The following is a 25,281-nucleotide window of genomic DNA, read 5'->3' as shown; positions in this document are numbered from 1 at the left end:
AATACAGTCACATATGCTCACCCAATTCCATTGAAATCAGGAGAGCTAAAGCCTTAACAATGCAAACAGTGACATCAGTAAATCTTTATTCAATAAAAATAGAAATTGTATAATACACGAGTTATACTCTTAACAGTGCAGAAAAATATACATCTTATACAATTCAATGTATCACATAGAATAGATTTTTTGTCTTTTAAAATAAAATTTTTAAAATAGGAATGATTTCTATTTTTCTGGATTTTGTTTATGTATATTTGCAAAATCATATGCAAACTGAATAAAGTTCATGTAAAATTTGCACATGATTCTGCAAACTGTGTATCATACTTAAATAATGCAAACCTGACATCAATATTTCAAAACTTACAGCCTGTAAACAAACCTTTGTGTACTGCTGTAGGTGGATACATAAAGCTGGTAGTACTGTATGATATATCAATTAGGCAAAAAATAACATTTGACAATAAGAAGAAACATGTGTTTGTGTGGAATTACATATACCATTATTAAGTGTATTTAGACTATATTCCACCATAAATTCTAACTACATTAATAACATAACCCCGAGTATTTTGCACTTTCCCCATGTCTGACTAACAATAAATAATCAAAAAGTAAAGAAAAACACACAAAATACTGTAAAATCAATTAATTTCGTGGGCGTGAAATTTCACGATTCTTCCCAATATGGCTTCGTGTGGCTATGACTTTGTGGACTTAAACTTTTGCAGATAATATTAATGGGACTTTTGTTAGTACGTTGAAATTTTGATGACTGACCCAAACACAAAATCCAGTGAAATGACTTTCCCATGAAAATTAATGATCTTACAGTAATTTAAATTCACATGTCATGATCTTTGGATATAATGAAGACAAAAAGATAAACTAGCTGTCTAAACATTCGGGTCACTTAGTCATACTGCAAAACCACACTTATTAAAACAAAACTGCATACACGATGCTTTGTACAATGTAGTGCAAACAAATCACAGTCCTTATTTTATATATGTATCAGAGCAACAATTCAAATGTATTTAGTCTTGTGAGAAAGTCTAAGTGAAAGTGATTTAGAAACTTGCTTGTAATTTCAAACTTGTTCTTTGTTGAGTTGAATTAAGACATCGCATTGTCTCATAACACACCTTTCAAACAACAAATAAATTCTGGTAAAACTGAATTGAATTTAAGAAGACATACAAAAAACATAAACCAAAAAATCACTAAAACAATTATTTGATAAATTTTTTTTTCTGAAAACAAAAGTTGGTGTTCTTTAAAATAACAGTATCTAAAAGTATGGTACATCTTCAGATGTCAAATAGCTGTAGGTCTTAAACTGGGTCTGTTTAACTGTATGAGAACAACTACCTTGAGAATTTCTAAATGCAAGTGCTGGTCGGTAGGCAAGAAAAGAGTAACAATTCAGAAAATCTAAGTACAAAAAGGGCCATAATTCTGACAAAAAAGCAGGTTAGATTAATGGTTCTTGGCCTACTTAGTCAACTAATGAAAATGCAAATTTCAAAGCTGTAGCTCTTATAGTTTTCGAGAAAAAGTGGACTTAAAAAAACTCAAATTTTCTGAGTACAAAGGGGCTATAATTTTGACAACATGCATATCAGAGTTATGGTTCTTGGTCAACTAAGTCATCTAATGATGACAAACAAGTGTGCAAATTTTCAAAGCTATAGCTCTTAAGTTTTTTGAGAAAAGGTGGACCTAAACAAAAATTGTAACCAAAAAACCCTCAAATTTTCTAAGTACAAAGGGGCCATAATTTTGACAAAATGCATATCAGAGTTATGGTTCTTGGCCTATTAAGTCAACTAATGATGACAAAAAAAGTGTGCAACGTTTCAAAGCTGTAGCTCTTATGGTTTTTGAGAAAAGGTGGATCCTCTTAAGATATTATTCAACTAGAATGTGTCTGTAGGACACAGGGTGTGCCCCCCTCCCCCCGGTACATTTGTCACAAATAAGGAGAAATAATTCGAATGTTTGCAATCTTAATGGGGTATAGCCTCAACAAACATTTTATGAAAAGGATTCATTATTCTAGGCCATATACTTTTTGAGCTATGAGCATCACAAACAAAAAAATCCATTATTTTGGCTATTTCAAGGGCCATAACTTTGTAATAATTGCTAAGATTCTCAGGAAGAATGCCAAGTGTGCAAGGATACATCGTGATAAAGACCCAAGCAAGGTTTCATAAATTTACATCAAATACTTTTTGAGCTAGACACATAATTAGGTGAAAATGTGCATTTTTTTACTATTTCAGGGGTCATAACTTTAAAAATAGGGGGTGGAGCCAGCCAAAAAATAAGAGGTGTGCAAGTTTATATCATGATAAAGACTTATGCAAGTTTTCAATCATTTATATTAAATACTTTTTGAACTAGGTGCACCACAAGGTGAAAATGTGCATTTTTGACTAATTCAGGGGCCATAACTCTGAAAATAGGGTGCAGACCAAAATGAAAAATAGGAGGTGCACTTGTTCATATCATGATTAAGACTCATGCAAGGTTTCAAGAATCTATATCAAACACTTTTTGAGCTAGGCGTGTCAGAAGGTGAAAATATGCATTTTTGACTATTTCAGGGGCCATAACTCTGAAAATAAGGGGCGGAGCCAGACAAAAAATAAGAGGTGCTCAAGTTCATATCATGAAAAAGACTTATGCAAGGTTTCATAAATTTATATCAAATATTTTTTGAGCTAGGCGCGTCACAAAGTGAAAATGTGCATTTTTGACTATTTCAGGGGCCATAACTCAGAAAATAGGGGCAGAGCCAGACGAAAAATAGGAGGTGCACAAGTTCATATCATGATAAAGACTCATGCAAGGTTTCATCAATTTACATCAAATACTTTTTGAGCTAGGCACGTCACAATGTGAAAATGTGCATTTTTGACTATTTCAGGGGCCATAACTCTGAAAATATGCCCCCACCACTCATGGGGGGGGGGGGGGGGGGGCACAAAAATCAGCCGAGCTAATAAAAAAATTAAAGCAATGAATGGGTTTGGTTTTACGGCAAATCCACACAAAAAGGTCATATATCAAACGGCAGCATGTCAATACATGAGATCAGCTCTTCAGACTGCGTAGAAGCTATGACTAGTTTTAAAGCTACCTGACAGATGAAATAAAAAGTTTGTTTTCATAACATGTTATGAAAAAGGACAAGATATAAGATATTTTAAACATCCCTCTTACCATGATTACTTACAACTCTAAGAAATGATAAGTATTTAATATTCAACTCATAAAATAAACCCAATGTTCCCTATATGTTATTGTTCAATAAAGAAAATGGCACTGAAGCTGTTAAAAAGCTTGTTTTTATCCATACTTCCTTAAAAAAAGCAGACAGAAACACGATCCCCATGACAGATATATTTTAAGCTTATATTAGAAAGCTAATGCATATACCAGTAATAATTTATTTATCAACTACCCAGACTTCTACGTACAAGAGTAAAACTGAAATAAGCTGAAAAGTGTTGAATATCCACATTTTCCTTCAAAAGGAAATTTCTTTAAAGAACTGTGTGCTTCAAACAGGATGAAAAATTTACCCGAAGGAACACAGTCGATAAAACATGAAATTTTAGCAGCTAAAACATTTAAACAATTGATTGCTATGGTTCAATAAATTTGATTATTATATACCTGACTATAAGTAGTAACAAAACTGCATAGCACAAAATCCTGTAACTCAGGCAAAACTAGAGCTATCACTAAAGGTGATGAATGTACCCCCTGCATGCACTGACACAGTACATTGCAATTTGACGCACACAAGATTGCATAATTACGTGGACTGTATGTATATAGACTGTATGTATACAGTAAAGTAACAAAAAACAAAGTCCCATAACTATGCAGAATATTTATCTAAAAGAATGTAACATGCACCATGCACAACTAGGGTTGGTACTGATCACTTGTGTGAAGTTTCATTAAATTGTGTGTAAGGGTTTGGTAGATTAGGCATGCACAAGATTGCATATGCAGACTGTATGTACATAGTATGTTAACAAGAAACAAAGTCCCATAACTCTGCAATTTTTGTCGCTGAAAGAACCTAACATGCCCCATGCACAACTACTGTTGATACTGATCACTTGTGTGAAGTTTCATTAAATTGTGTCAAGGGGATGAGGAGAGATGGTGCGCACAAGATTGTGTCTATGTATATAGTACAGTAACAAAAAAACAAAGTCCCATAACTCTGCAAATTTTTTTTTCTAAAAGAACCTAACATGCCCCATGCACAACTACTGTTGGTACTGATCACTTGTGTAAAGTTTCATTAAATTGTGTCAAGGGGATCAGGAGAGATGGTGTGCACAAGATTGTGTCTATGTATATAGTATAGTAACAAAAAAACAAAGTCCCATAACTCTGCAAAATTTTTTTCTAAAAGAACCTAACATGCCCCATGCACAACTACTGTTGGTACTGATCACTTGTGTGAAGTTTCATTAAATTCTGTCAAGGGGATAAGGAGAGATGGAGCGCACAAGATTGCGTCTACGGACAGACGGACAGACAGACAGATGGACAGACGGACAGACAGACAACCTGAAACCAGTATACCCCCCCTTAAAACTTTGTTGTCGGGGGGTACAATAACCGAAAACGGGCATTATAACTGGTTACTGGCCAGCCATGGAGGAGTGGCATCATTTTACCCTGTTTTGTGATAAAAAATTCATTAACGTCCATAATTTATATGATTTACTGATTCATGAAATCCAGTAAACATTATTATGTTTAAGTATATGATAATCAACTCATTAAGGAGGTAGGTTACCTTGATATTTTTAAGTGCGCATGTCCAACCGGAAGCTAACATGACGATTTACGACGACGTTTACGACAAACTAAATGTGTTTGTATATCCATTCTTCTGGAAATAAATCTTGAACTTGCCTCCCATCTATGTTTAATGGTTTAATAATGCAGAAATAATGAACGAATTGCCGCAGAAACGCTTCAAAACATTGTTGCCTTAAAATGACGTCATTGAGTTACGTGTCAGTTACCGCGCAAAATTAATAGCTTTTATTTTGAAAGTACGTTATTCTGTGCTTTTTCTTTATTTGAACTATTTTTAAACAGCCATTATTTGCTGAAATACTTTTTATTAGTCTTTTGCTCTGAAAAATGATCAATATTTGCTTCTTTTATGTAATTATATTGAAATGTTATGCGGAATGTAAGAAAATGGATGATGGTAACTGATGTGATTGGGAATATAGCCGGGTGAAAGGTAACTTATTACGGTCATTTACAAATAAAATTTGGACAGTTTGATTTGTTATACCTATTCCCCAGTTTCCGTTGATAATTTGTTACTTAAATACTAAAACTAAGCTCCAAAATTGTTCAAATTTCAGAATAAAATTGTGGTGTCTTGAATTAAATTGATGTTACCATGGAAACGAAGCCCGTGACCTATATGTCTAATTGTAAAATTCAAAAGCGTTGACACTGGTCTATTTAAGGAACACAGCTTCGGCTTTTATTTTCATTTCAACAATATCCATGAGAATAATAGCAGCATGCAGAACGATTTTTCGATAAAAATGTTAGACGACGGGCACTGCTGTAAGTATTTTAAGCTGTGAAATTTGTTAAATTAACTGCGATTCATACGAAAATATTACTAACGTTAGAAATAAGATGTTTTAAAGCTACATTAACAAGAAAAATAATTTTATATAATATTTTTTAATAAGAAGTTACGATAAAAAGCAACATATAAGCTATTTTAAACATCTCTGTTGCCATGGTTACTCTAAACTTTAAGAAAAACATAGTACCCTGTAAAGTTCTTGGTATTTTGCTGATCATATTACCCAAATATTCCATGTTGGTCAATAAAAGAATGACACTGAAGCCGTCGAAAAACCCGTTTTCATAATAATTGTTGAAAAATGAGAGAAAGTGCGTTACCATGGAAACACGAGCCCCACGACATATACATTTTAAGCTTTTATTAGAAAGTTAATGCGCATACTAGCAAAACTATTAATTATGCAGACTTCTACGGATAACAATGAAACCAATATACACTGAAAAGTGTTAAATATCCATATTTTCCTTCTTCTTTCTATATAAAATACCTTAAGAGGGTCATGTACTTCAAACCTGGATAAAAATTGTACTTGAAGGGACAGAGATAAACGGAACTGAGATTGTAGCAGTTAAAACATTAAATTACACGAAATACAAAAAAATCACTGCGGTTCAACTAATTTGAATTTACCCTGGTAACAAGGTAACCTACCTCCTTAAATGGCAATGTTGTTCCCTGTGTGGTAATTAGCATTCCTAAACCTTACTGACACTCGGGCTATGTTCTCATGCTGTGCAAGTTTAGACATGCTAACAACTACTTCAGGCTTGCCATTGCCATTTTAAATGGTTTAGTAAGTATACAATATATGCTAGTTACCAGGTATACTCCATCCTTAAAGACATGTAAGTAATTAACAAGATTTAAAGCTACTTGTTCAAAGTTTGCCTGAAAAATTCAACTATGTTCATTTACAGACTGCAACATAGAATTTATATATGATACTGAGAAACAACCATAGGTGTAAAATCCAATTTAAAATATTTGCAAAAATCCCAGTATATTATTAAATGTAAAGTTTGTTAATGATTTCAGAAGTGTTTCAGATGCTTTAGTCCATCATGGCACATGTTTTCTCAATGTTAAGCTTCTAACAAGGCAGTAAATATGCACAATGTGGACTATTTACAGTTAACATGAACTTATGGATAAAACATATTTGAGCAGTAGATTTAACAAATAAACTAAAACAATTATTTTGGCTAGAATGACTATTTTTTTGTGGACATATTTTGTTTTGTTTTCGTTGGGTCTAAGGTGATACCGACAATTCTTGCAGATGTGAATTCATGGATTTCTCATTATAAAAATAAAATAAATAAAAATTTGATTTATTCAATGGGATGAGACTCTGTGGATTGATGCAACATTGAAATACATGCTAGAAAGGCACAGACAAATGAGCCGTGCCATGAGAAAACCAACATAGTGGGTTTGCGACCAGCATGGATCCAGACCAGCCTGCGCATCTGCGCAGTCTGATCAGGATCCATGCTGTTCGCTACCAGTTTCTCCAATTTCAATAGGCTTTAAAAGCGAACAGCATGGATCCTGACCAGACTTTGCGGATGCGCAGGCTGGACTGGATCCATGCTGGTCGCAAAGCCATTATGTTGGTTTTCTCATGGCACAGACCAATAATGATTCCACTATATAATTGCATTAAAGTTCTATTTCTAAAACAGAAATCTATACTTAACCCGTAACATGCTGGACAGAACTGATTCTGCCTTAACGACCAGTGCAGATCATTTAGCAATTGTGCGACTGAAATTACATAGCAGATATACTAAAAGAGGAGTAAATTAACCATAATAAATTTTGGAATGTCTTTTTCTGTTTTGGGAAGGAATGACAAAAGCATATACTCCCCCCATCAGACAATATTACACGCATGTCTGCCACAGCTTTTGTCCTGATAAATACTTCTGGCTAAAAGATAAACAAGGCAATTTTATCTTAGTGCAGACGATCAGGTACTTTTAAGTACTCCAAATTGCCGGGACTAGAAATTTTCTATTTCATTTTTATATGGCAACTTTCCAGCTTTAAAGGTCCAATACTAAGGAAAGTGAACATTTTAATTTCTTTTAAAAAGCACAGAAACTATTTCATTTTATTGGAAAATGAAAGTTGGTATGCAGAAATTCTAAATAAATCGTAGTATATGTACAATTATTTTTCTATGAAGTATGAAGAAAGTTAAAAAGACCTGGGGGGTCATTCTGTCGATTCATTGAAATTTCAACATAATACACATACATTTCTTTGAGTTCCAAAGACCTTCTGTAAATTTTGACCTGCCAATCTTCATTATTTAGTGTCTTGCAGAAGTCTATGCACTGGCTATGAAAAAAATTGCCAACTCACTTTCCCTTAGTAATGGACCTTTAATGCCAAAGAGCATTACTTGAATTATTTGAGGCACAGGTGGAAACCTCTTTAGAACCATCTCTGACTGGACGGCAGTTTAGTCTCTTAGTAATATATCAAGTTACTTAGTTAGTATAGTATAACGTAGGAAGTTAGAATATACCGACAACCACTGAACTAATGTTACATTTCAACAACATATTTAAATGATTTCTGATATGAGATCATTTATGCGAACCACATTAATATCTAAACAAACTATAAATATCTAGAGAAAATAAGCTAAATATTAGTCAACCTTACCGGTATTTCAAAAACTGTATCCTTCAAAAAACCTTTTCAATATCACTATCACTATATAATGGTAAATGTTACTAAAAAATAATGATCTGACTTATCACAGCAATAATGATGAAACAACTTTTTACAAAACCTAGGCAGGAAATCTTTGAAGGCACTTTCACATAATGTGTAAAACCTGAAATATTTGATCTGCTACTGAGAACAGTTTGTTTTTACGATACCAGCAGTCTTTTCTGTTTCACAAAATGCTCATTTATCTGAGATTGAACAACTGGTTCTGTAAAAGCATGTATTTTCGATGGATCAAAATTTTGCTCATGTGAAATTTTGAGTATGTTCATGAGTTTAATATTCGTGACATTGTAAAAATGGAATCCTACTTGAATTTAAATTATACTAATGGTGAATATTTACGCAAGGAATAATGTTCATGAGATAAAAGGCCTTGTGCGTGTAGTGAAATTAAACCCTTGTGAACATTTCTGCTTTTACAGTATCTTTGCATCATTCTGAACTAGTTGCTCTGAAGATAATGGATTGATGAAAACAGTTATTCTATGACTAATCAACAACTTGGGTCTGTTCAGCATGGTGTGATGGCGAAGGTTTTGAGCAACTGCATAGCGGCTGAGAGAACAACGTTTCCACTTCCTCTAACTTTGTCCCTCTGGTTTCTGGTAATGTTACTGCCATAAACACCAGTGCAATTACCACTATACCCACAAACAACCAGTACGTTCCTATAAACAAAATAATATTATATCAATAATCCTGACACTGTGAAATACAACTTTAAATGCTACCCTAGGCGTAATATCAGGAACCAGCAGAATCAGGTCTAAACCATAAAAATTCTCAGAATAAGTTGTTAAAGGTATTATATTACTCAATGAAATAGTAATTCATTCAATAAATATCCATAATTAAGACCTAAATTCTTAGCTTAGTTGGTAACTAGCATAATAAGGCTTTAACTCTAGTCAGTTTTAGTAGATCTGTGATGTAAATAACAATCTGGATACCGGTAATACTGTTCAAGTTTTTTCAGCTGTGTATGTTGTGACAAGTTAAACTTTTTTTTCAACAGTCGCATCTTAAAAGTAGCCTTTGGACACAGGTTAAAAATGAATTGTTTTCAATGAGGGTCATACCTCAGAATGATATTTAGCTATCCTGTACCTATCATGTAATTACTTCACTAAAATGAAAGCAGGGATTTCCCAAGTTTATGTCAGATAGTAGATAGTGACTCTTATGAAGGTAGGCCCTTGACCGAAAAACTTGCAAAAATATTTCTTTTGCAATTTTACCTCACCACAATTTTGCACAATCTCTATCCACATTTCAGTGGGACTTAACCAAATCTCACATATATACATAATTAATCATGAGTTGAAATTTCAGTATGAAGTAAAAAATTTTTCAATATTCCTGCACTGGCACAGTGGCTTTTTTAAACTTTGGACACTTTGTGCTAAGTTATGAGCCCTACGGAAAATTACAGCCACAAATAGACACTGAACCTTTAGAGCACCAATCCGTACTTGCATGTGACACACTTGTGTCATTGCGGCAAACATATGTGCCAAGTTATTGAAGAATCCCTTGATCCATGGATAAATTACAGCCCGGACAAACAGACAAACTCGGATGGATGCACGTATGCACGAAAGCACGCACATATACCGAACTGCCATTGTGACAACTATGTCAAGCTCAACGCCAGTGGGCTCGACAAAAACCGTTTTCATTCATTTCCTGATTGACCAAATTTATATTCATGGCAGTGATAAAGCTGAGAAGAAATGATGGCTCAAACCCTATCCACACAATGACCATAAATGTGGACTGGGTAATAAATGACATTTCTTTGGAAGCATAGAAATGCCAAAATTGTTAAAACACATAAATATGCTATGGTTGTCTAAAGCATACAGGAGTTATTGGCATGAAATGCTGACAATTCCATTAATTCACTTACCATATTTGGTGATGGTTTCTGTGAGTGTAAGGAATGTCATAGAGACGACTAGATTAGAGAGCCAATTGGTTGCTGTAGCTAATGAGTTACACGTACTTCTCGCCCACAATGGGTAGATCTCAGAGTTAATTGTCCATGGCATTGGTCCCATACCTGACAAAACAAGAAAATATTTTTATTTTATTAATTTGAAATTTCTCTATTTATGAAATATCATTTTGCATTTCTCTCTTACAGCATATATTCAAGTGAGCCATGGTAGCTCTAGATTTCTAACCCAAGTTTCACAGATCAAAATCTTGTTTTTAAAACAAATAAATATGCTTTGACAATTTTAGCTGAGGGTCATTCAAGATAGTGTGAAATTGTTTTGAAAACTAGCTGCTTCACACTAGAAGATCTTAAAAAGTGTTCACAATATTCCTATAGGGAAAATAAGCATCAGCCCTGGTTCCCATGATTCTAAGATGAATCATAAGAGCTTGAAAATTTTTGGTAGAGGACTGAGATCCATATTTTCCCTCAATACAAATAAAGAAAAAGAGCCCCCCAGCAAGCATGTTTTTTAATGTATAAAGGTGATTAAAAAAATATGATAGAGATTCATCGAAGGAAGATTTCTGATAGATACATTTTTGAAACAGGGTTGGTGGCAGAGTTTCTGACATATGCACCATTTCTGACATATGCAGGGTTTCCGACATATGCATGGTTTCTGACATATGCACGTTTCTGACATATGCAGTTTCCGACATATGCACGGTTTCCAACATATGCAGGTTTCCGACATATGCATGGTTTCTGACATATGCAGGTTTCCGACATATGCACATTTCCGACATATGCACAGTTTCTGACATATGCAGGTTTCTGACATATGCACGGTTTCTGATATATGCAGATGACTTGAACAGTTTTGGCAGATAGTGATATAAGTGAAAGTTCTGTGACGCTATGAGTATTTTGAAATTTGGCTAGCAGTTTTTACCAGAAGATATTCAGTGTTTGAACTAAATAAAACTAGGATAAGATGACCATGCAGGCTTTGGCAATAACTTGGCTAAAATTCAGCTTACCAGAACCATAAGACTAAATTTGAGAATCCTCAATACATATCTTAGAAAAGTTCAACTTAATAATCTATACACATGACTGACAAACCTGGTAAGAACTTTGTGGACAAACAGATGGAGGTCCTTATGTTACCTACCTAAGGTGTTTTTTTCTATTGCTCGAGATTAAAGGAATTACTACCAAATGACAAAACATTGTGGCCGCAGAATGAGCACAATAAATTTCTTTCATGTTAGAATATGCCTCCTACCTTCTATAGTGCTGAATGTTAGATCGGACAGATAGATGGAAGGACATTACCGTAATATAATATGTTTGTCCATATATGTATAAAAATGGCTGATTTCCTTACCTGGAGCAAAAAACATGAGATATATAGCTAATCCTGCAATTCCCATCCAGGAATAATCAGTAGGACAGTACTGATAGGCATAAATCAGATCTGGCTCTTCCCCTGTTGTAGCATTACATCTTCCAACTGTAATATAATATGTCAACATACCATAAGGACATTAGGCTGAAGATTAACTCATAACTGACAATGTTAATAACACTATATACCATACTGGGAACCCAAAGACTGCAGTGTATTTTACAGCAAGAGTGTATTTACTGGATGACTAAATTAATGTTGTCACATTGTTACCTTTGCTTATTGTAATTCAGGAAATACAGAGCTTGCTTTTTTCCAGTTGTAATGAAAGACATTTGTTTGTTTTTGGGTTTAACACTGTTTTTCAACAGTATCTCATTTATGTAGCGGCCTGCAGTTAACCTACCCAGTGTTCCTGGATTCTGTACCAGTACAAATCTGTTCTCTGCAAGTAAATGCCAACTTCCCCACATCTATCAGAGGTGGAGGACGAATGATTTCAGACAAAACGTCTTTTATCAAATCGTCAAGGAGAACATAAGTCCCACTGAGGGATCAAACTCACCCCCTCCCCATGATCCGTAGATCTGTCCTCTCCTTATTGAGCTAAGCAGGCGATCATTTGAATATTTGACATAACTGGATGCAACAAAAAATTTAATGGTGGTTTAAAGTGTGCACTGGAATGCATAGTTTATAACCACACATATATGTTATTATAACTAGAATCATCACCATCTATAGGTAGACAGAATCCATTGACTAGACCTTGACTATAATCGCTGTAACAACTAGAAGATGCTTTTGTAGAAAAGCGCATGTCTCCCATAATGCAGTCGTATAGGCAAGAAGTCAATAAGGGACTGGTGCAAAAGTCAAAGAGACACTGATGGTTGACTGCAATAGGGATCATCTACTTGGGGTGTCCAATCATCCCACATTCTGGGCCTAGTGGTTCTCAAGTTATGAATTGGAAACGGTTTTCCATGTTCCATGTTTCCAGTGACCATGACCTTTGATCAAGTGACCCAAAAATCAGTAGGGGTCATCTACTCTGCGTGTCCAATCATCCTATGAAGTTTCAAACATTCTGGGTCAAGTGGTTCTCAAGTTATTGACTTGAAAGGGTTTTCTATGTTCAGGCCCCTGTGACCTTGACCTTAGCTCATGTGACCCCAAAAACAAACAGGGTCATCTACTCCTTATGTTCCTATGAAGTTTGAAGGTTCTGTGTCAAATGGTTCTCAAGTTATTGATTGGAAACAGTTTTTCCATATTCTGGTCCTGTGACCTTGACTTTTGATCAAGTGACCCAAAAATCAATAGGAGTCATCTACTCTACATGACTAATTATCCTATGAAGATTCAACATTCTAGGTCAAGTGGTTCTCAAGTTATTAATCGGAAATGGTTTTCCATGTCCAGGTGCCTGTGACCTTGACCTTCGATGGAGTGACCCCAAAAACAGTAGCGGTTGTCTACTCCATAAGCCCTGCCATGAAGTTTGAGGGTTCTAGGTCAAATAGTTCTCCAGTTATTGATCAGAAATGAATTGTGATGGATGGATGGAAGGACAGATGGACAGACAGGACAAAAATAATATGTCTCCCCCAGTGGGGGTTGAGACATAAATATACTTTACCTTTGGAATGACTAGAATCATCACCATCTATAGGTAGACAGGATCCATTGACTACACCCTGACCATAATCATTATAACAAAATCCACAATCCACATTCTCTATGCATGCTTCACAAGAACTGGAAATACAAAATTTACATGAAAACTGCCAATCTATAGATAACATTTAAATTTTTAAGTTTTTGTTTTTGCTATTTATATATTACTGAAACAATGTTTAAGGCAACTAGGTGTTGGGAGGAGCTATTGATTTTCAAATAAAATCTTAGGTGTGCAACACGCTGAATAACATTCTTATAATGTTTGAGGACTCAAGATCAATAATAATTGAGCCGCACCATGAGAAAACCAACATAGTGCATTTGCGACCAGCATGGATCCGCACAGTCTGGTCAGGATCCATACTGTTTGCTAACGGTTTCTCTAATTGCAATAGGGTTTAAAAGCGAACAGTATGGATCCTGACCAGACTGTGCGGATGCTGGTCGCAAATGCACTATGCTGGTTTTCTCATAGTGCGGCTCAAATATTGGTAATTTTTTAAGGTACGTAAAGACAAAAGAAAATCAAAGTGCAGCCCTTTCTTTTTTCCCAGCAATAACATCTACTATATTCAAATATTACAATATTGTTTGTTTAAATATTTACCTTTAACCTGCTAAATTTCTAAAATGGACTGGTCAATCATTCAATTTGGGCAGCACCACTTATTATTATTATATTATTATTATCATTATTATTATATAATCACTGAAAATTTACTGTCTGAATAGCAAACAGTGCAGACCAAGATCCCCCTGCACATTCTTGGTCTGCACTGTTTGCAAAGGCAGAGTCACTTGACCGCAGCAGGCTAAAGTTAATTTTTTTTTATTTTACTGCATTTCTGAGTCAAACATACTTTTTCTAAACCAAATTACAAGATTAAATGTAGTAATTTGAATGTTTACAAAATCATAAGAGTTGTTATAAAGGAAGAAGATCCTGCACTATTACCTGTAACCATGGCAATAATCATCTCCTTCCTCCGACATAGTGATGGGTGGGGAATGGAAGGCAGCTAATTGGAAGCCTACAGCCAACACTATCAAACTCAATAAAACACCTGAATAGAAACAACTAATTACAGCACAAACTTTAGAATCCAATCCGTACAACAATCGTGGAAAAGAAAAAAAATGACAAATACATTTAAAGTTACTTGTTTTCTTAAGAAGGTTACACCATATGAATGAAAGACTGAAATTTTAAACATTTCTTTACTTAACTCATACAAATGTTTTACAATATAAAAACCCGTATATGTGTACTACAATATAACAACATTACCTACCAAACAAACTGCCCATTATAAGTTTTTTTCTTCCCAACCTTTCCACAAGGAACAATGCTACAATAGTGAACACAAAATTTACACCAGCAGTGGCCGCTGCCAGCCATATAGCATCACTCTGACTCCGTACACCAGACATCTTAATTATAGTTGCACTGTAGTACCTGAAATACAAATATATAGTTAAAGCATTTTTGATTTTTGTTGTATTGAGTTTCACCATTTATGCCATATATGACATTTTTGCCTGCTTTTGATGGTGGAGGAAGACTCCTATTTACTTTTGAATGCATATGAGCCGTGTCATGAGAAAACCAACATAGTGGGTATGCGACCAGCAAGGATCCAGACCAGCCTGCGCATCCGCGCAGTCTGGTCAGGATCCATGCTGTTCGCTAACAGTTTCTCCAATTCCAATAGGCTTTAAAAGCGAACAGCATGGAGCCTGACCAGACTGCGCGGATGCGCAGGCTGGTCTGGATCCATGCTGGTCGCACACCCACTATGTTGGTTTTCTCATGGTGCGGCTCATATTATACGGCAGTCCAATTCATGACACAATAATCATCAATATCACAAACTGTCAAATACTTTATGGCATTAGAAGACTCTGTGTGTGATTTTTTTGTTGTTCCAAACTTGCTTAATTTGAAAACGAAAATAACAAACTCTACTTGGCATTTTTACGTAATTATGCCCCCTTTTCAACTTAGCAGTTTTTGGTTAAGTTTTTGTAAGTAAGCTGGTATCTCAGTACCCACTAATGGGAATGGACTGAAACTTCACATACTTGTCCACTGTCATGAGCCGATATGCACAGTGCAGGTTCCATAATCCTGTTTTGCATTTATACAAAATTATATTATGCCCCGTTTTTTTTTACTTTTATATTCATTCAATTGACAAGGCTGTTGAATAGTAGTGTTGCTGTCTTACAACATCTCTTGTTTTCTAAGTATCCATTTTCCCAATTTGGTTTTCTGGGACACAGAGTTACAAATACTTCATGGGTTAAACAATTTGATATATATCATGTAATAGTGGTAATGCAGGTCACACTTTATCTGTATGTATAGGGTTTAATTACTTTAAAATGTTATACACCCTGCCCGTTAAAAGTCAAGCATAAGCTTGTTGCTAGGAAAACACGATATTTTACAGGTGCTTCACATATATATATTGCCAAAATAGAAGCAGTTGGGAGGAGACACTTCAAAATTAATAGATACAGTAAATTCCTTATAACCAAACTTTGACATTTCATAACATAGATAACAAGTTGGAGATATCTGTCAAACTATGTTAGAATAAACTTGGGTTCTGCCATAATGATATAAAATCAGTTAAGAACTATCAACATGAACAGTTGCCTTCTTTTTCCTATTATTTCCATAAAAATTCTCAAGTTAATGAACATTTTTACATGCATTTCCTTTAATAACAAGGCAGTCTGAAAGACAGCTAAATCCCCCGCCACTGCTATGGATAGTGAAAGGGTAAAACCTTTGATTTTAGCTGTGACCTTGACCTTGAACTGACACGGCTGACTCATGAATTCTGCACAACGTCTTGATGAGGTGATCATTTGACCAAAGTTTCATGAAAATCCTTCAAGGGGTTTAGGAGATACAGAGCTGAAACCTTTGACCTTCAGTTGTGACCTTGACTTTGAGTTGACATGGCTGTCTCATGAGTTCTTGATGAGGTGATCATTTGACCAAAGTTTGATGAAAATCCTTCAAGGGGTTAAGGAGATACAGAGTGGACACCAAATGGAAGGCTCAAACCTTCGACCCATAGTTGTGACCTTGACCTTGAGCTGGCATGGTTGACTCATCGTCTTGATGAGGTAATCATTTGACCCAGGTTTTATAAAATTCCTTCAAGGGGTTTAGGAGATATAGAATGGACATGAAATGGAAGGCTAAAACCTTTGACCTTCAGTTGTGACCTTGACCTTGAGCTGACATGGCTGACTCATAAGTTCTGCACATCGCCTTGATGAGGTGATCGTTTGACCCAAGTTTGATGAAAATCCTTCAAGGGGTTTAGGAGATATAGAGCGGACACAAAATGGAAGGTTCAAACCTTTGACCCTAAGTTGTGACCTTGACCTTGAGCCGGCATGACTGACTCATGGGTTCTGCACATCGTCTTGATGAGGTGATCATTTGACCCAAGTTTTATAAAATTCCTTCAAGGGGTTTAAGAGATATAGAGCGGACACAAAATGGAAGGCTCAAACCTTTGACCTTGAGTTGTGACCTTGACCTTGAGCCGGCATGGCTGACTCATGGGTTCTGCACATCGTCTTGATGAGGTGATCATTTGACCCAAGTTTCACGAAATTCCTTCAAGGGGTTTAGGAGATATAGAGCGGACACAAAATGGCAGGCTCAAACCTTTGACCTTGAGTTGTGACCTTGACCTTGAACCGACAAGGCTGACTCATGGGTTCTGCACATCGTCTTGATGAGGTGATCATTTGACCCAAGTTTCATGAAAATCCTTCAAGGGGTTTAGGAGATATGGACCGGACACGAATTTGTTACGGACGGAAGGACGGACGGACGGACGGAAGGACGGACGCAGACCATTCCTATAATCCCTCCGCCACGGCGGGGGATTAATAATTGTTCTATAAAAGTTATATATTTCAATTGTGAATAAATTTGATCCCTCTTTCCTGTTCTTTTTTTAAAAGAATAGAAAAGAATTAACTAAAACTTTACTATATTACTATGGTAATGATTACTTTGATCTGATGAAATTTTACTTAGAGGATAGAGGCTGAGAAATTTTCATAGATTTTTTTTATAAAAAAAAATGAGGGAGTATAACAATCAACCATGGTTTCTTTATCATGACGAAAATTTCACTTCAAAGCCTCTGTCCGACTGTGTTTTTACTACTTTTTCAACGCAGTTAATAATATATGAGCCTTTTAATAATTCTCTTCACAGATATTGGACCATTTGTACACTTTGCACGAATAAGTCTTCAAAAATTTGAAAAAGTCTTGCATGCAACTGGTTGAAAAAGTAGGGAAAATTCTAAATATAGAGACAGGTTCCTAACAGTTAAGAGCTGAATGGTGAGAAACTGAAATATTTTTCTGCTAGATCTATCATTCCTTCACTAGTGTCATGTTAAAATATAAAGGAAAAGAAAGTACAAGATAGAATGCTGTAAGAATGACAATATTATAAATGGGTTCCAAATCTTACATGACAGTATTTATACCAGAAAGTTGCTGAAACAGTTGAAGACCACATCCGACAATGAGTGCACGTCGTACAGGTGGTGTCCGTAAAATCTTCATAAATACATTGGAACCTGCAGAAATATTGAACAGTTTAATCTAAAGGTTTGGAAACGACAACACATTGTAAATAACAACAAGTGTATAACACAACTTTATACAATGTACTTGATAATAAGAAAAATATTCTGAAGGCACTTTCTTTTTAAAAACAAGAGCTGTCACTATTGGTGACAAATGCCCCCGAAGCAGGCCCAAGAATGCCACAGTTGTATGCACAAAAAAATCACTTATCATTTTGTGACCTTGACCTTGACCTAAGAGGCCTGGGTCATAAGCGGGACATATCTTCTCAATATGGTTAACATTTGTGTCAAATTATTTTCAAATCCCTTGATAAATGGTCGAGTTATGGACCGGACAAGAAACACCTTTGACTTCTAAGTGTGACCTTGACCTTGGAGCTAGGGGTCTGGGTCTTGCGAATGACACCTCATCTTATTATAGGGAACATTTATGCCAAGTAATTTCAAAATCCCTTCATCAATGGAAGAGTTATGGACCAGACAAGAAACAGACCATGTTAATTTTTGACCTCTATGTGCGACCTTAAAATTGGAGCTAGGGGTCTGGGTCTTGCTCATGATACTTCATCTGATCATGAGGAATATTTATGCCAAGTAATTTCAAAATCCCTTCATGAATGGCAGAGTTATGGACCGGACACGAAACATACCCAGTTAACCTTTAACTTCTAAGTGTGACCTTGACCTTGGAGCTAGGGGTCTGAGTGTTGCGCAAGACATGTCGTCTCATTATGGTAAACATTTATGCCAAGTTGTTTCGATATCCCTTCATGGATGGCAGAGTTATGGACCGGACACGAAACAGACCATGTTAACCTTTGACCTCCAAGTGTGACCTTGACCTTGGAGCTAGGGGTCTGGGTCTTGCGCATGACACGTCTTATTATGGGGAACATTTATGCTAAGTTATTTCAAAATCCCTTTATGAATGGAAGAGTTACAGCCCGGACAAGAATTTACCGGATGCATACACACATGCACGGCCGGCCGGTGTGATTTTAATATGCCCATCTTTGGGGGCATAAAAATGTGGGCAAACATACTAAGTTATATTTGAAGTGACATTGACCTTTCTAACTGTGACCACAGCCAGTTATGGTCTGCATCACAGAAACCTGTATTAACATATACAGAAGTATGTGACTATTGTTTGTCAACTCATTCAGTATTTTTCTTCCTAATAAAATTATTTCATATGTCTGAAAAGCATGTCCCATTTCTGCTACATCATTACCAAACAAGCACCTGCTAATTCTTTCTCCCGCCTATCCTCTTCCACAGTAATCTCAATTTCTTTCATTTCATCATCTATGTCAGAGGTCCCTCGTATATTAACGAGAACTGTACGAGCTTTATCACTCTTCCCGTTTGCCACCAACCAACGAGGACTCTCTGGTAGGAAAATAAAGCCAATAAACTGTATAATAGATGGTACAGCTGCAAGACCTAACATCCACCTGAAAAGGATAGAAATAACATCCGCCTAAATATGATAAATATAAGACAATCATTCGAAGAGTATCTTGAAATACCTATATTCACACCAAACAGGCCAGTTCTGTTCTTCTGAAATGTTCAGACGCGTGACATGAATATTTTTGAAAGGAAAATGTAACTATGCTGAAATTAAAAAGGCAATAGTTTTCTACTGTAAGACACTTTTAGTGTTAAGTATATCAGCAAACACAAGTGTAATAGTTACAAAACACAAAGGGACTGAGTTTATAGGATGTACAAAACTCGTAGGCTGAAGGGACTGAACGTTTTTTTTTGTTTTTTGCAAATAAGATTGATCTGCTGAATGAAAAGAATAATTTCTGTTTAAGAAGTATGTTTACATTGTCTACTTTAACTGGATACACAATTGAACATGTTATACTTCCTGTCATGTATTTAAAAATTAGTCATGTTTAAACTTATCATATTACCTCCAACCATTTTCCTTATCATAACTGAAGGCACCGTCTACAACGCTAGCCACACACTGACCACCAGTTATGAACAAGTTATTAAGAGTTACCAGCCTTCCACGCATATGCATTGGTGCACATTCCGCAATATATACTGGTACTGTCATAGATGCCATTCCTGGAAATAGTTCCACACTACTTACTATTTTCATAACATGTCTTGTCAGTTTCAAGTCTACTGGCGCCTAAGTTGTGCCTTCCAAAGGGGCAGCCATTATTTCTTGTAATACATATAGATATATTTATCAATAGTGTACCTCCATCCATGCTCTTTATCATAACTGAAGGCCCCGTCCACTATACTGGCTATACACTGACCACCAGTGATAAATAATGTGTTGAGGGTCACTAGACGTCCCCTCAAATACATAGGTGCACATTCAGCAATATACACTGGCACTGTCATAGATGCCATACCTGAAACAGTTTTTTTCCATTTTCATGTCCTTGTTCAATCTACTGTGAAATAATTTAATTTCGTGGTTTTGGTCAAAACTGCAATTTCGTGGGGATATGAATTTGTGGATTTCAACTTTTGAACATAAAATGAATGGGAATTTTACTTGTTCATTGGGATTAAATTTCGTGGATTGACTCAACCACGAAACCCACGAAAATTAGTCCCCCACGAATATTTATGATTTCACAGTATCTCACCAATATTTACACGAGAATTCTAAAGTCTACTATTTATTTAAGAGGCAGAGGTCCCTGTTCCAATCAATTAGTGCACATTTTCATTTTTTCTAAATGTACCAGGTTGTAATGAACATTTTAGAATGACTTTATCCACAGTCAAAACTTGGATTGTAGTTAAACAAAAACAACTTAAAAAGTCATAAATTGTAAAACACATACCACGTAGTTTATTTTGGTGTAGTTTATTTTGGCGATGCATGCTGCAGCAAGCATATTAGATTAACCCTTAACATGCAGGACACGAATGATTCTGCCTTTGCGACCAGTGTAGATTATGATCAGCCTTCAGATCCCTGCAGTCTGATCATGATCTGCACTGTTTGCCATTCAGTCAGCATCTTTTTCGTAAGCACACCTTAGTTCATGGTACTATATCAAATCCAAATAGAAAGATGGACAAGTTCATTATAGAAATTTAGCAGGCTAAGGGTTAAAGTATTACTGATTTTAGCACCCACACCAGTACATACTTAAAATCATCTTGATTAAACTATATAATTCAAAAGGATTTTGTTACAAGTGTACATGTAACAGTCTCGGGAAAAATGTGCAGCCTGGACCGGGACTCGAACCTCGGACCTTCGGCTTACTGTGCCAACGCTCCACCAATTGAGCTACCGAGGCCACCCGATACGACAACCTCTACACACCTTCCCTCTTATTGCGAGACACTGGCTCTCCTGGCCAATGTCTGCCGCAGACTATAAACCGAATTCAGATGCACACCCTTGCCAAACTGCTTCGCCCCACATGGGCTCCAAGGGTGAGCATCCCAGACAAGCCCCCAAATGTAACAGTCTCAGGAAAAATGTGCAGCCTCGACCTGGACTCGAACCTCGGACCTTCGGCTTACCGTGCCAACGCTCTACCAATTGAGCTACCGAGGCCACCCGATACCAGAACCGCTACACAAGCTTGATAAACATGGAAAAAAAATATGATGCAAGTACAATATTCAAATACTGTAGCCTGTGTAACATTCACAATAGTTTTATTTTTTGCAAATAATATTCGTTATTAATGCTAGTCATGAATTCAAAATATATGGGAATATTACCCCGCATAATGTTCTAAAACACATACACTCATTTTATGAGTATGTTAAAGGTTTTTGTTTCTGCATCATTGTATTACAATTACACACATTTATATACATCATGTTTTATTCATATTTCTGTGGAGAGATGGTAACAGCTTGCAAGAATGTTCGCTGTTAAACTGCTCATATACAAATACACACACTTTAACATAATGATTTTATGCTCTGATCTATAATTATGAGTATTCTATTAAACTGAGTAATGCCTATTTACAGCAGTTTGACTTGGGCAGGTTACATTAATCATTTAATGCAGTTTCTTTTAAATTTTAACTGGGTATACTGGTACGTACTTGTCCTAAAAGTCTCTTGAAAAACATGTAATAAGTTCAAAATAAAGCTAAGGACACTTTCCATAAGAAGATCAACTTGACTTTGATACTTATTTTTAACCAAAATAAAATACCAATGAAAAAAAAAGAGATTCACACCTATATCCCTTTGTTGTATTAGTCATGCATGCTCTTTGAAAGTTTATATGTGTCTTTTTCGGTACCCTTGTATTTGTCATAATCCTCAGTACCCCAATATTTTTCAATACCCCAGTATTTGTCAGAGTTTTCAATACCCCAGTATTTGTCAGAGTTTTCAATACTCCGGTATTTGTCAGAGTTTTCTATACCCAAGTATTTGTCAGAGTATTTGTCAGAGTTAATCGATACCCCAGTATTTGTCAGATTTATCAATAAACTTGTTAAACAAATGGTGAATGAAGATCATAACATGCCACCTTCTTTACAGCATATTAATACATTACTTAATATGTAATCTTTGAAAGATGATAAGTATGACAACCAGCTAACCCTTTAATTTAGCCTACAAAATTTCTCAAATGGACTGGTCCATCATTCAATCTAGGCAGTACTTGAAGGGGTTTTCACTTCCATACCCTCCCATGTGCCTGTACAGGTAAATCATAAAACCTTTGAACAGTTGTACATACCTATACCCATTCCTAGAATAGCTCTGCCCACAACCAGCATCCAAAAATTGTAAGCTGCAGCTAAGACAACAGCACCAATTGTAAACACAATACTTGCTAAAATAGTTGTCATCTTTCTACCAAATCTGTCATTTAACCAGCCTCCAACTAGTGCAAACAGAAATGCAAATCCAATGGTTACACTAACTATTACTTCTTCTTTAATTGATGTTAATTGGAAACGGTCTTTTATAAGCAACATAGCTCCTGAAACAACCCCAGTATCGTAACCAAACAAAAATCCACCAATTGCAGAAAAAAATGATAGAACTAAAACAAAGCATGGTGTACTCCTTTCCTTTGGGTCCATTTTTGTGTCTAAATGAACGCTACCCTCCTTCTCTGAATCAGAGCTATATTGTGCACGGCCCATCCTCGACGAAGACTGAACTAAAAGTGATCTCTCATCTGACATTTCGAAGTCGTTGAGCTCAAGATCTTCGTTATCAGTATCACTGTACAGCATTACTTGACCTATTATAGGGTTCAAAGTGCACGGATAAAAATAGATATATCCGAATTTCGTGCTGCACTGGTACTATACCACTTTTAAAATATTGCACATGCATTCTCTAATGATAACACACGTACTTTGGACTAAATTGTTAATTGTCTCATTTTTGTATTTTAAGAATTAACATCGCAAAAAGGGGTTGTACACATAATCATTGTTTTTCTTTGGTCCAGAATACAGGTAATCAAATAGGTAACTTGTTGGCATTCCTTTCAATTTGTCATTTTGTTTACTTCCTGTATTGTATTTGGACGATACCATTTGAATCGAAGGGTGGGTAGACACTAAGTCTAGAATGGTAGACTTTTAGAAGTAGATTTGACAATAGCTTATATTTTTCCTTAATTTAAAGATATGTACTTGGCTAAACGTCAAATTTAGAAAGACATACAAAACTGACATACAAAACTCAGCTTGCTTTCTAGGTCAACAGCACCGTGCGCGCCGTGCAAATGCTGGACTAGTTGAGATATTTTCACGATATTAATAGGGCAAACCCCCCTAAGAAGAGACTGACCTGTGAAAAAGTATCACAAATCGCACTCGCGTATAATTCAGGCCCGGATCCAGAAATATTTGACTGGGGGGGTGGGGGAGGGGCACCAGTCTAGAACGAAGATGCCACTGCCGAGGCGCATAGCGCCGAGAGCGGGTAGGCACGGGAGTGGGAACTTTTGCACATGTTGGCGGGGCGGGGTGGGGCGGTGGGGGTCAGGGTTGTCTCCCCTGGAAAATTTTGAAATACAGGTATAAAATGGTGACCTCAGGGGCATTTACTGGGTACTCCCTTCATTTAAGGGATATCAGGGGGCTCTCCCCTTGGAAATTTTTTGAAATACAGGTACGAAATGGTGAGCTCTGGTGCATTTTTAGGTCTTAAATTTTTAGGTAATGGAGGAGTTACTCCCCTCTTGATGGATAATTTTGAAATAGGGCCTATAGGTATGAAATGGTGGCCTCTGCTGCGTTTCTGGGTCTAAATTTTGAGAGAATATTATTCCTTTGCCAAAATAGCTGGGTTTTGCCAAATTAGAGCCCCCTGGATCCGGGCCTGGCCTGTAATTAGTTGGTCCAGGACTAGTCAAAATAATTTGACGTTCAGATTGTTTTATTTTTGTGACGGGGCAATCTAAAGTTTAAAGTTGGGATATTGCCCATATGAAAAAAATATCTTAATATTTCCTAGGATTGCGTCAATAATGTTGGACTAGTCCAGGACTGAATGGAAGAATGTAAAAAGGCATTAGTCAGATTAGTTTACCAGCTTTGATCTTAGAACTTTGACTGTTAATCTTAATACTTTGACTGTGCGTCATGTGCTTGCATATGGCCAAAACAAAAGTGCGCCATTGCACAAACTTTGATAAAAATAACCACTAGCTGTTTAAATTTATAGAATCTACTGGTCGTTGGCCTTCGGTAAACAACTTTTTTTTTCGTTTTGGGAAATGGTGATAGATCTAGATCTGCGGCTCGACTAAAATAAGGGGAACTATGATTTTGGTCATAATATCTCGCAATATTTTTCATAAATATGTTAAACTCGAAAAGAAAATGACAAAAGCAGATTGTCTTGTGTTTAAGTACAGATCTACTAAAAGATTGGCTTGGAACATGTACAAAACTGAGGGAGAAGTATTGTCAAAAATGGGGGAAGAGGCGAATGTGGCCAAATTTCGTCCCCCAAAACGGCAAATTTTTGTTAGTTTAAACTTTAGTAGATCTACACTCATTTACTTTCACGACCTTCATACATATAAGTTATACTGATCACCATAAACATACACCTTGTGATCACTCCTTACAGCATTCAAGGCTCCATTCAAGGCACGCAACTGAAAACTATAAACTGCCTCGGTGTTACAATATCTATCTATCTCTTTATCCTGCCTCACGCCTCGCGAGTATTACGCGGGCAGGATGCG

At 36.2% G+C, this 25,281-nt stretch overlaps 1 protein-coding gene across 2 annotated transcripts; it reads right to left on the bottom strand.

Moving 5' to 3' along the window:
- Window positions 1-72: 72 nt before the first annotated feature.
- Window positions 73-23,574, bottom strand: LOC123529851 (proton myo-inositol cotransporter-like). 2 transcript variants are annotated; one of them, XM_045310409.2, is made up of 10 exons: window positions 22,804-23,574; window positions 20,320-20,479; window positions 19,338-19,549; window positions 17,972-18,080; window positions 14,745-14,908; window positions 14,408-14,516; window positions 13,412-13,530; window positions 11,749-11,874; window positions 10,323-10,475; window positions 73-9,081 (listed from the first exon to the last, which is right to left on the bottom strand). In XM_045310409.2, the coding sequence occupies exons 1-10, from the start codon at window positions 23,306-23,308 to the stop codon at window positions 8,903-8,905; spliced, it is 1,836 nt and encodes a 611-aa protein (XP_045166344.1). In that variant the 5' UTR covers window positions 23,309-23,574; the 3' UTR covers window positions 73-8,902. The 2 variants fall into 2 exon arrangements, with proteins under 2 accessions (XP_045166344.1, XP_045166343.1); XM_045310408.2 differs by lacking the exon at window positions 20,320-20,479 and adding an exon at window positions 20,021-20,180 and having other exon boundaries at window positions 22,804-23,573.
- Between the last annotated feature and the right edge of the window lie 1,707 nt (window positions 23,575-25,281).

The sequence above is a fragment of the Mercenaria mercenaria genome, chromosome 13 (genome assembly GCF_021730395.1).
Source record: "Mercenaria mercenaria strain notata chromosome 13, MADL_Memer_1, whole genome shotgun sequence".
In the NCBI taxonomy this organism is placed as follows: Eukaryota; Metazoa; Mollusca; class Bivalvia; order Venerida; family Veneridae; genus Mercenaria; species Mercenaria mercenaria.
This window is presented reverse-complemented; position numbering and strand designations above follow the sequence as displayed.

Coding starts and splice junctions, on each gene's coding strand:
- LOC123529851 (XM_045310409.2), bottom strand. CDS start 23,308: ATGCTGTACAGTGATACTGATAACGAAGATCTTGAGCTCAACGACTTC. Junction 18,081..19,337: donor GCGGGAGAAAGAATTAGCAG/GTGCTTGTTTGG, acceptor ATATTTCTGCAG/GTTCCAATGTATTTATGAAG. Junction 10,476..11,748: donor TCTCATGTTTTTTGCTCCAG/GTAAGGAAATCA, acceptor TTGTTTTGTCAG/GTATGGGACCAATGCCATGG.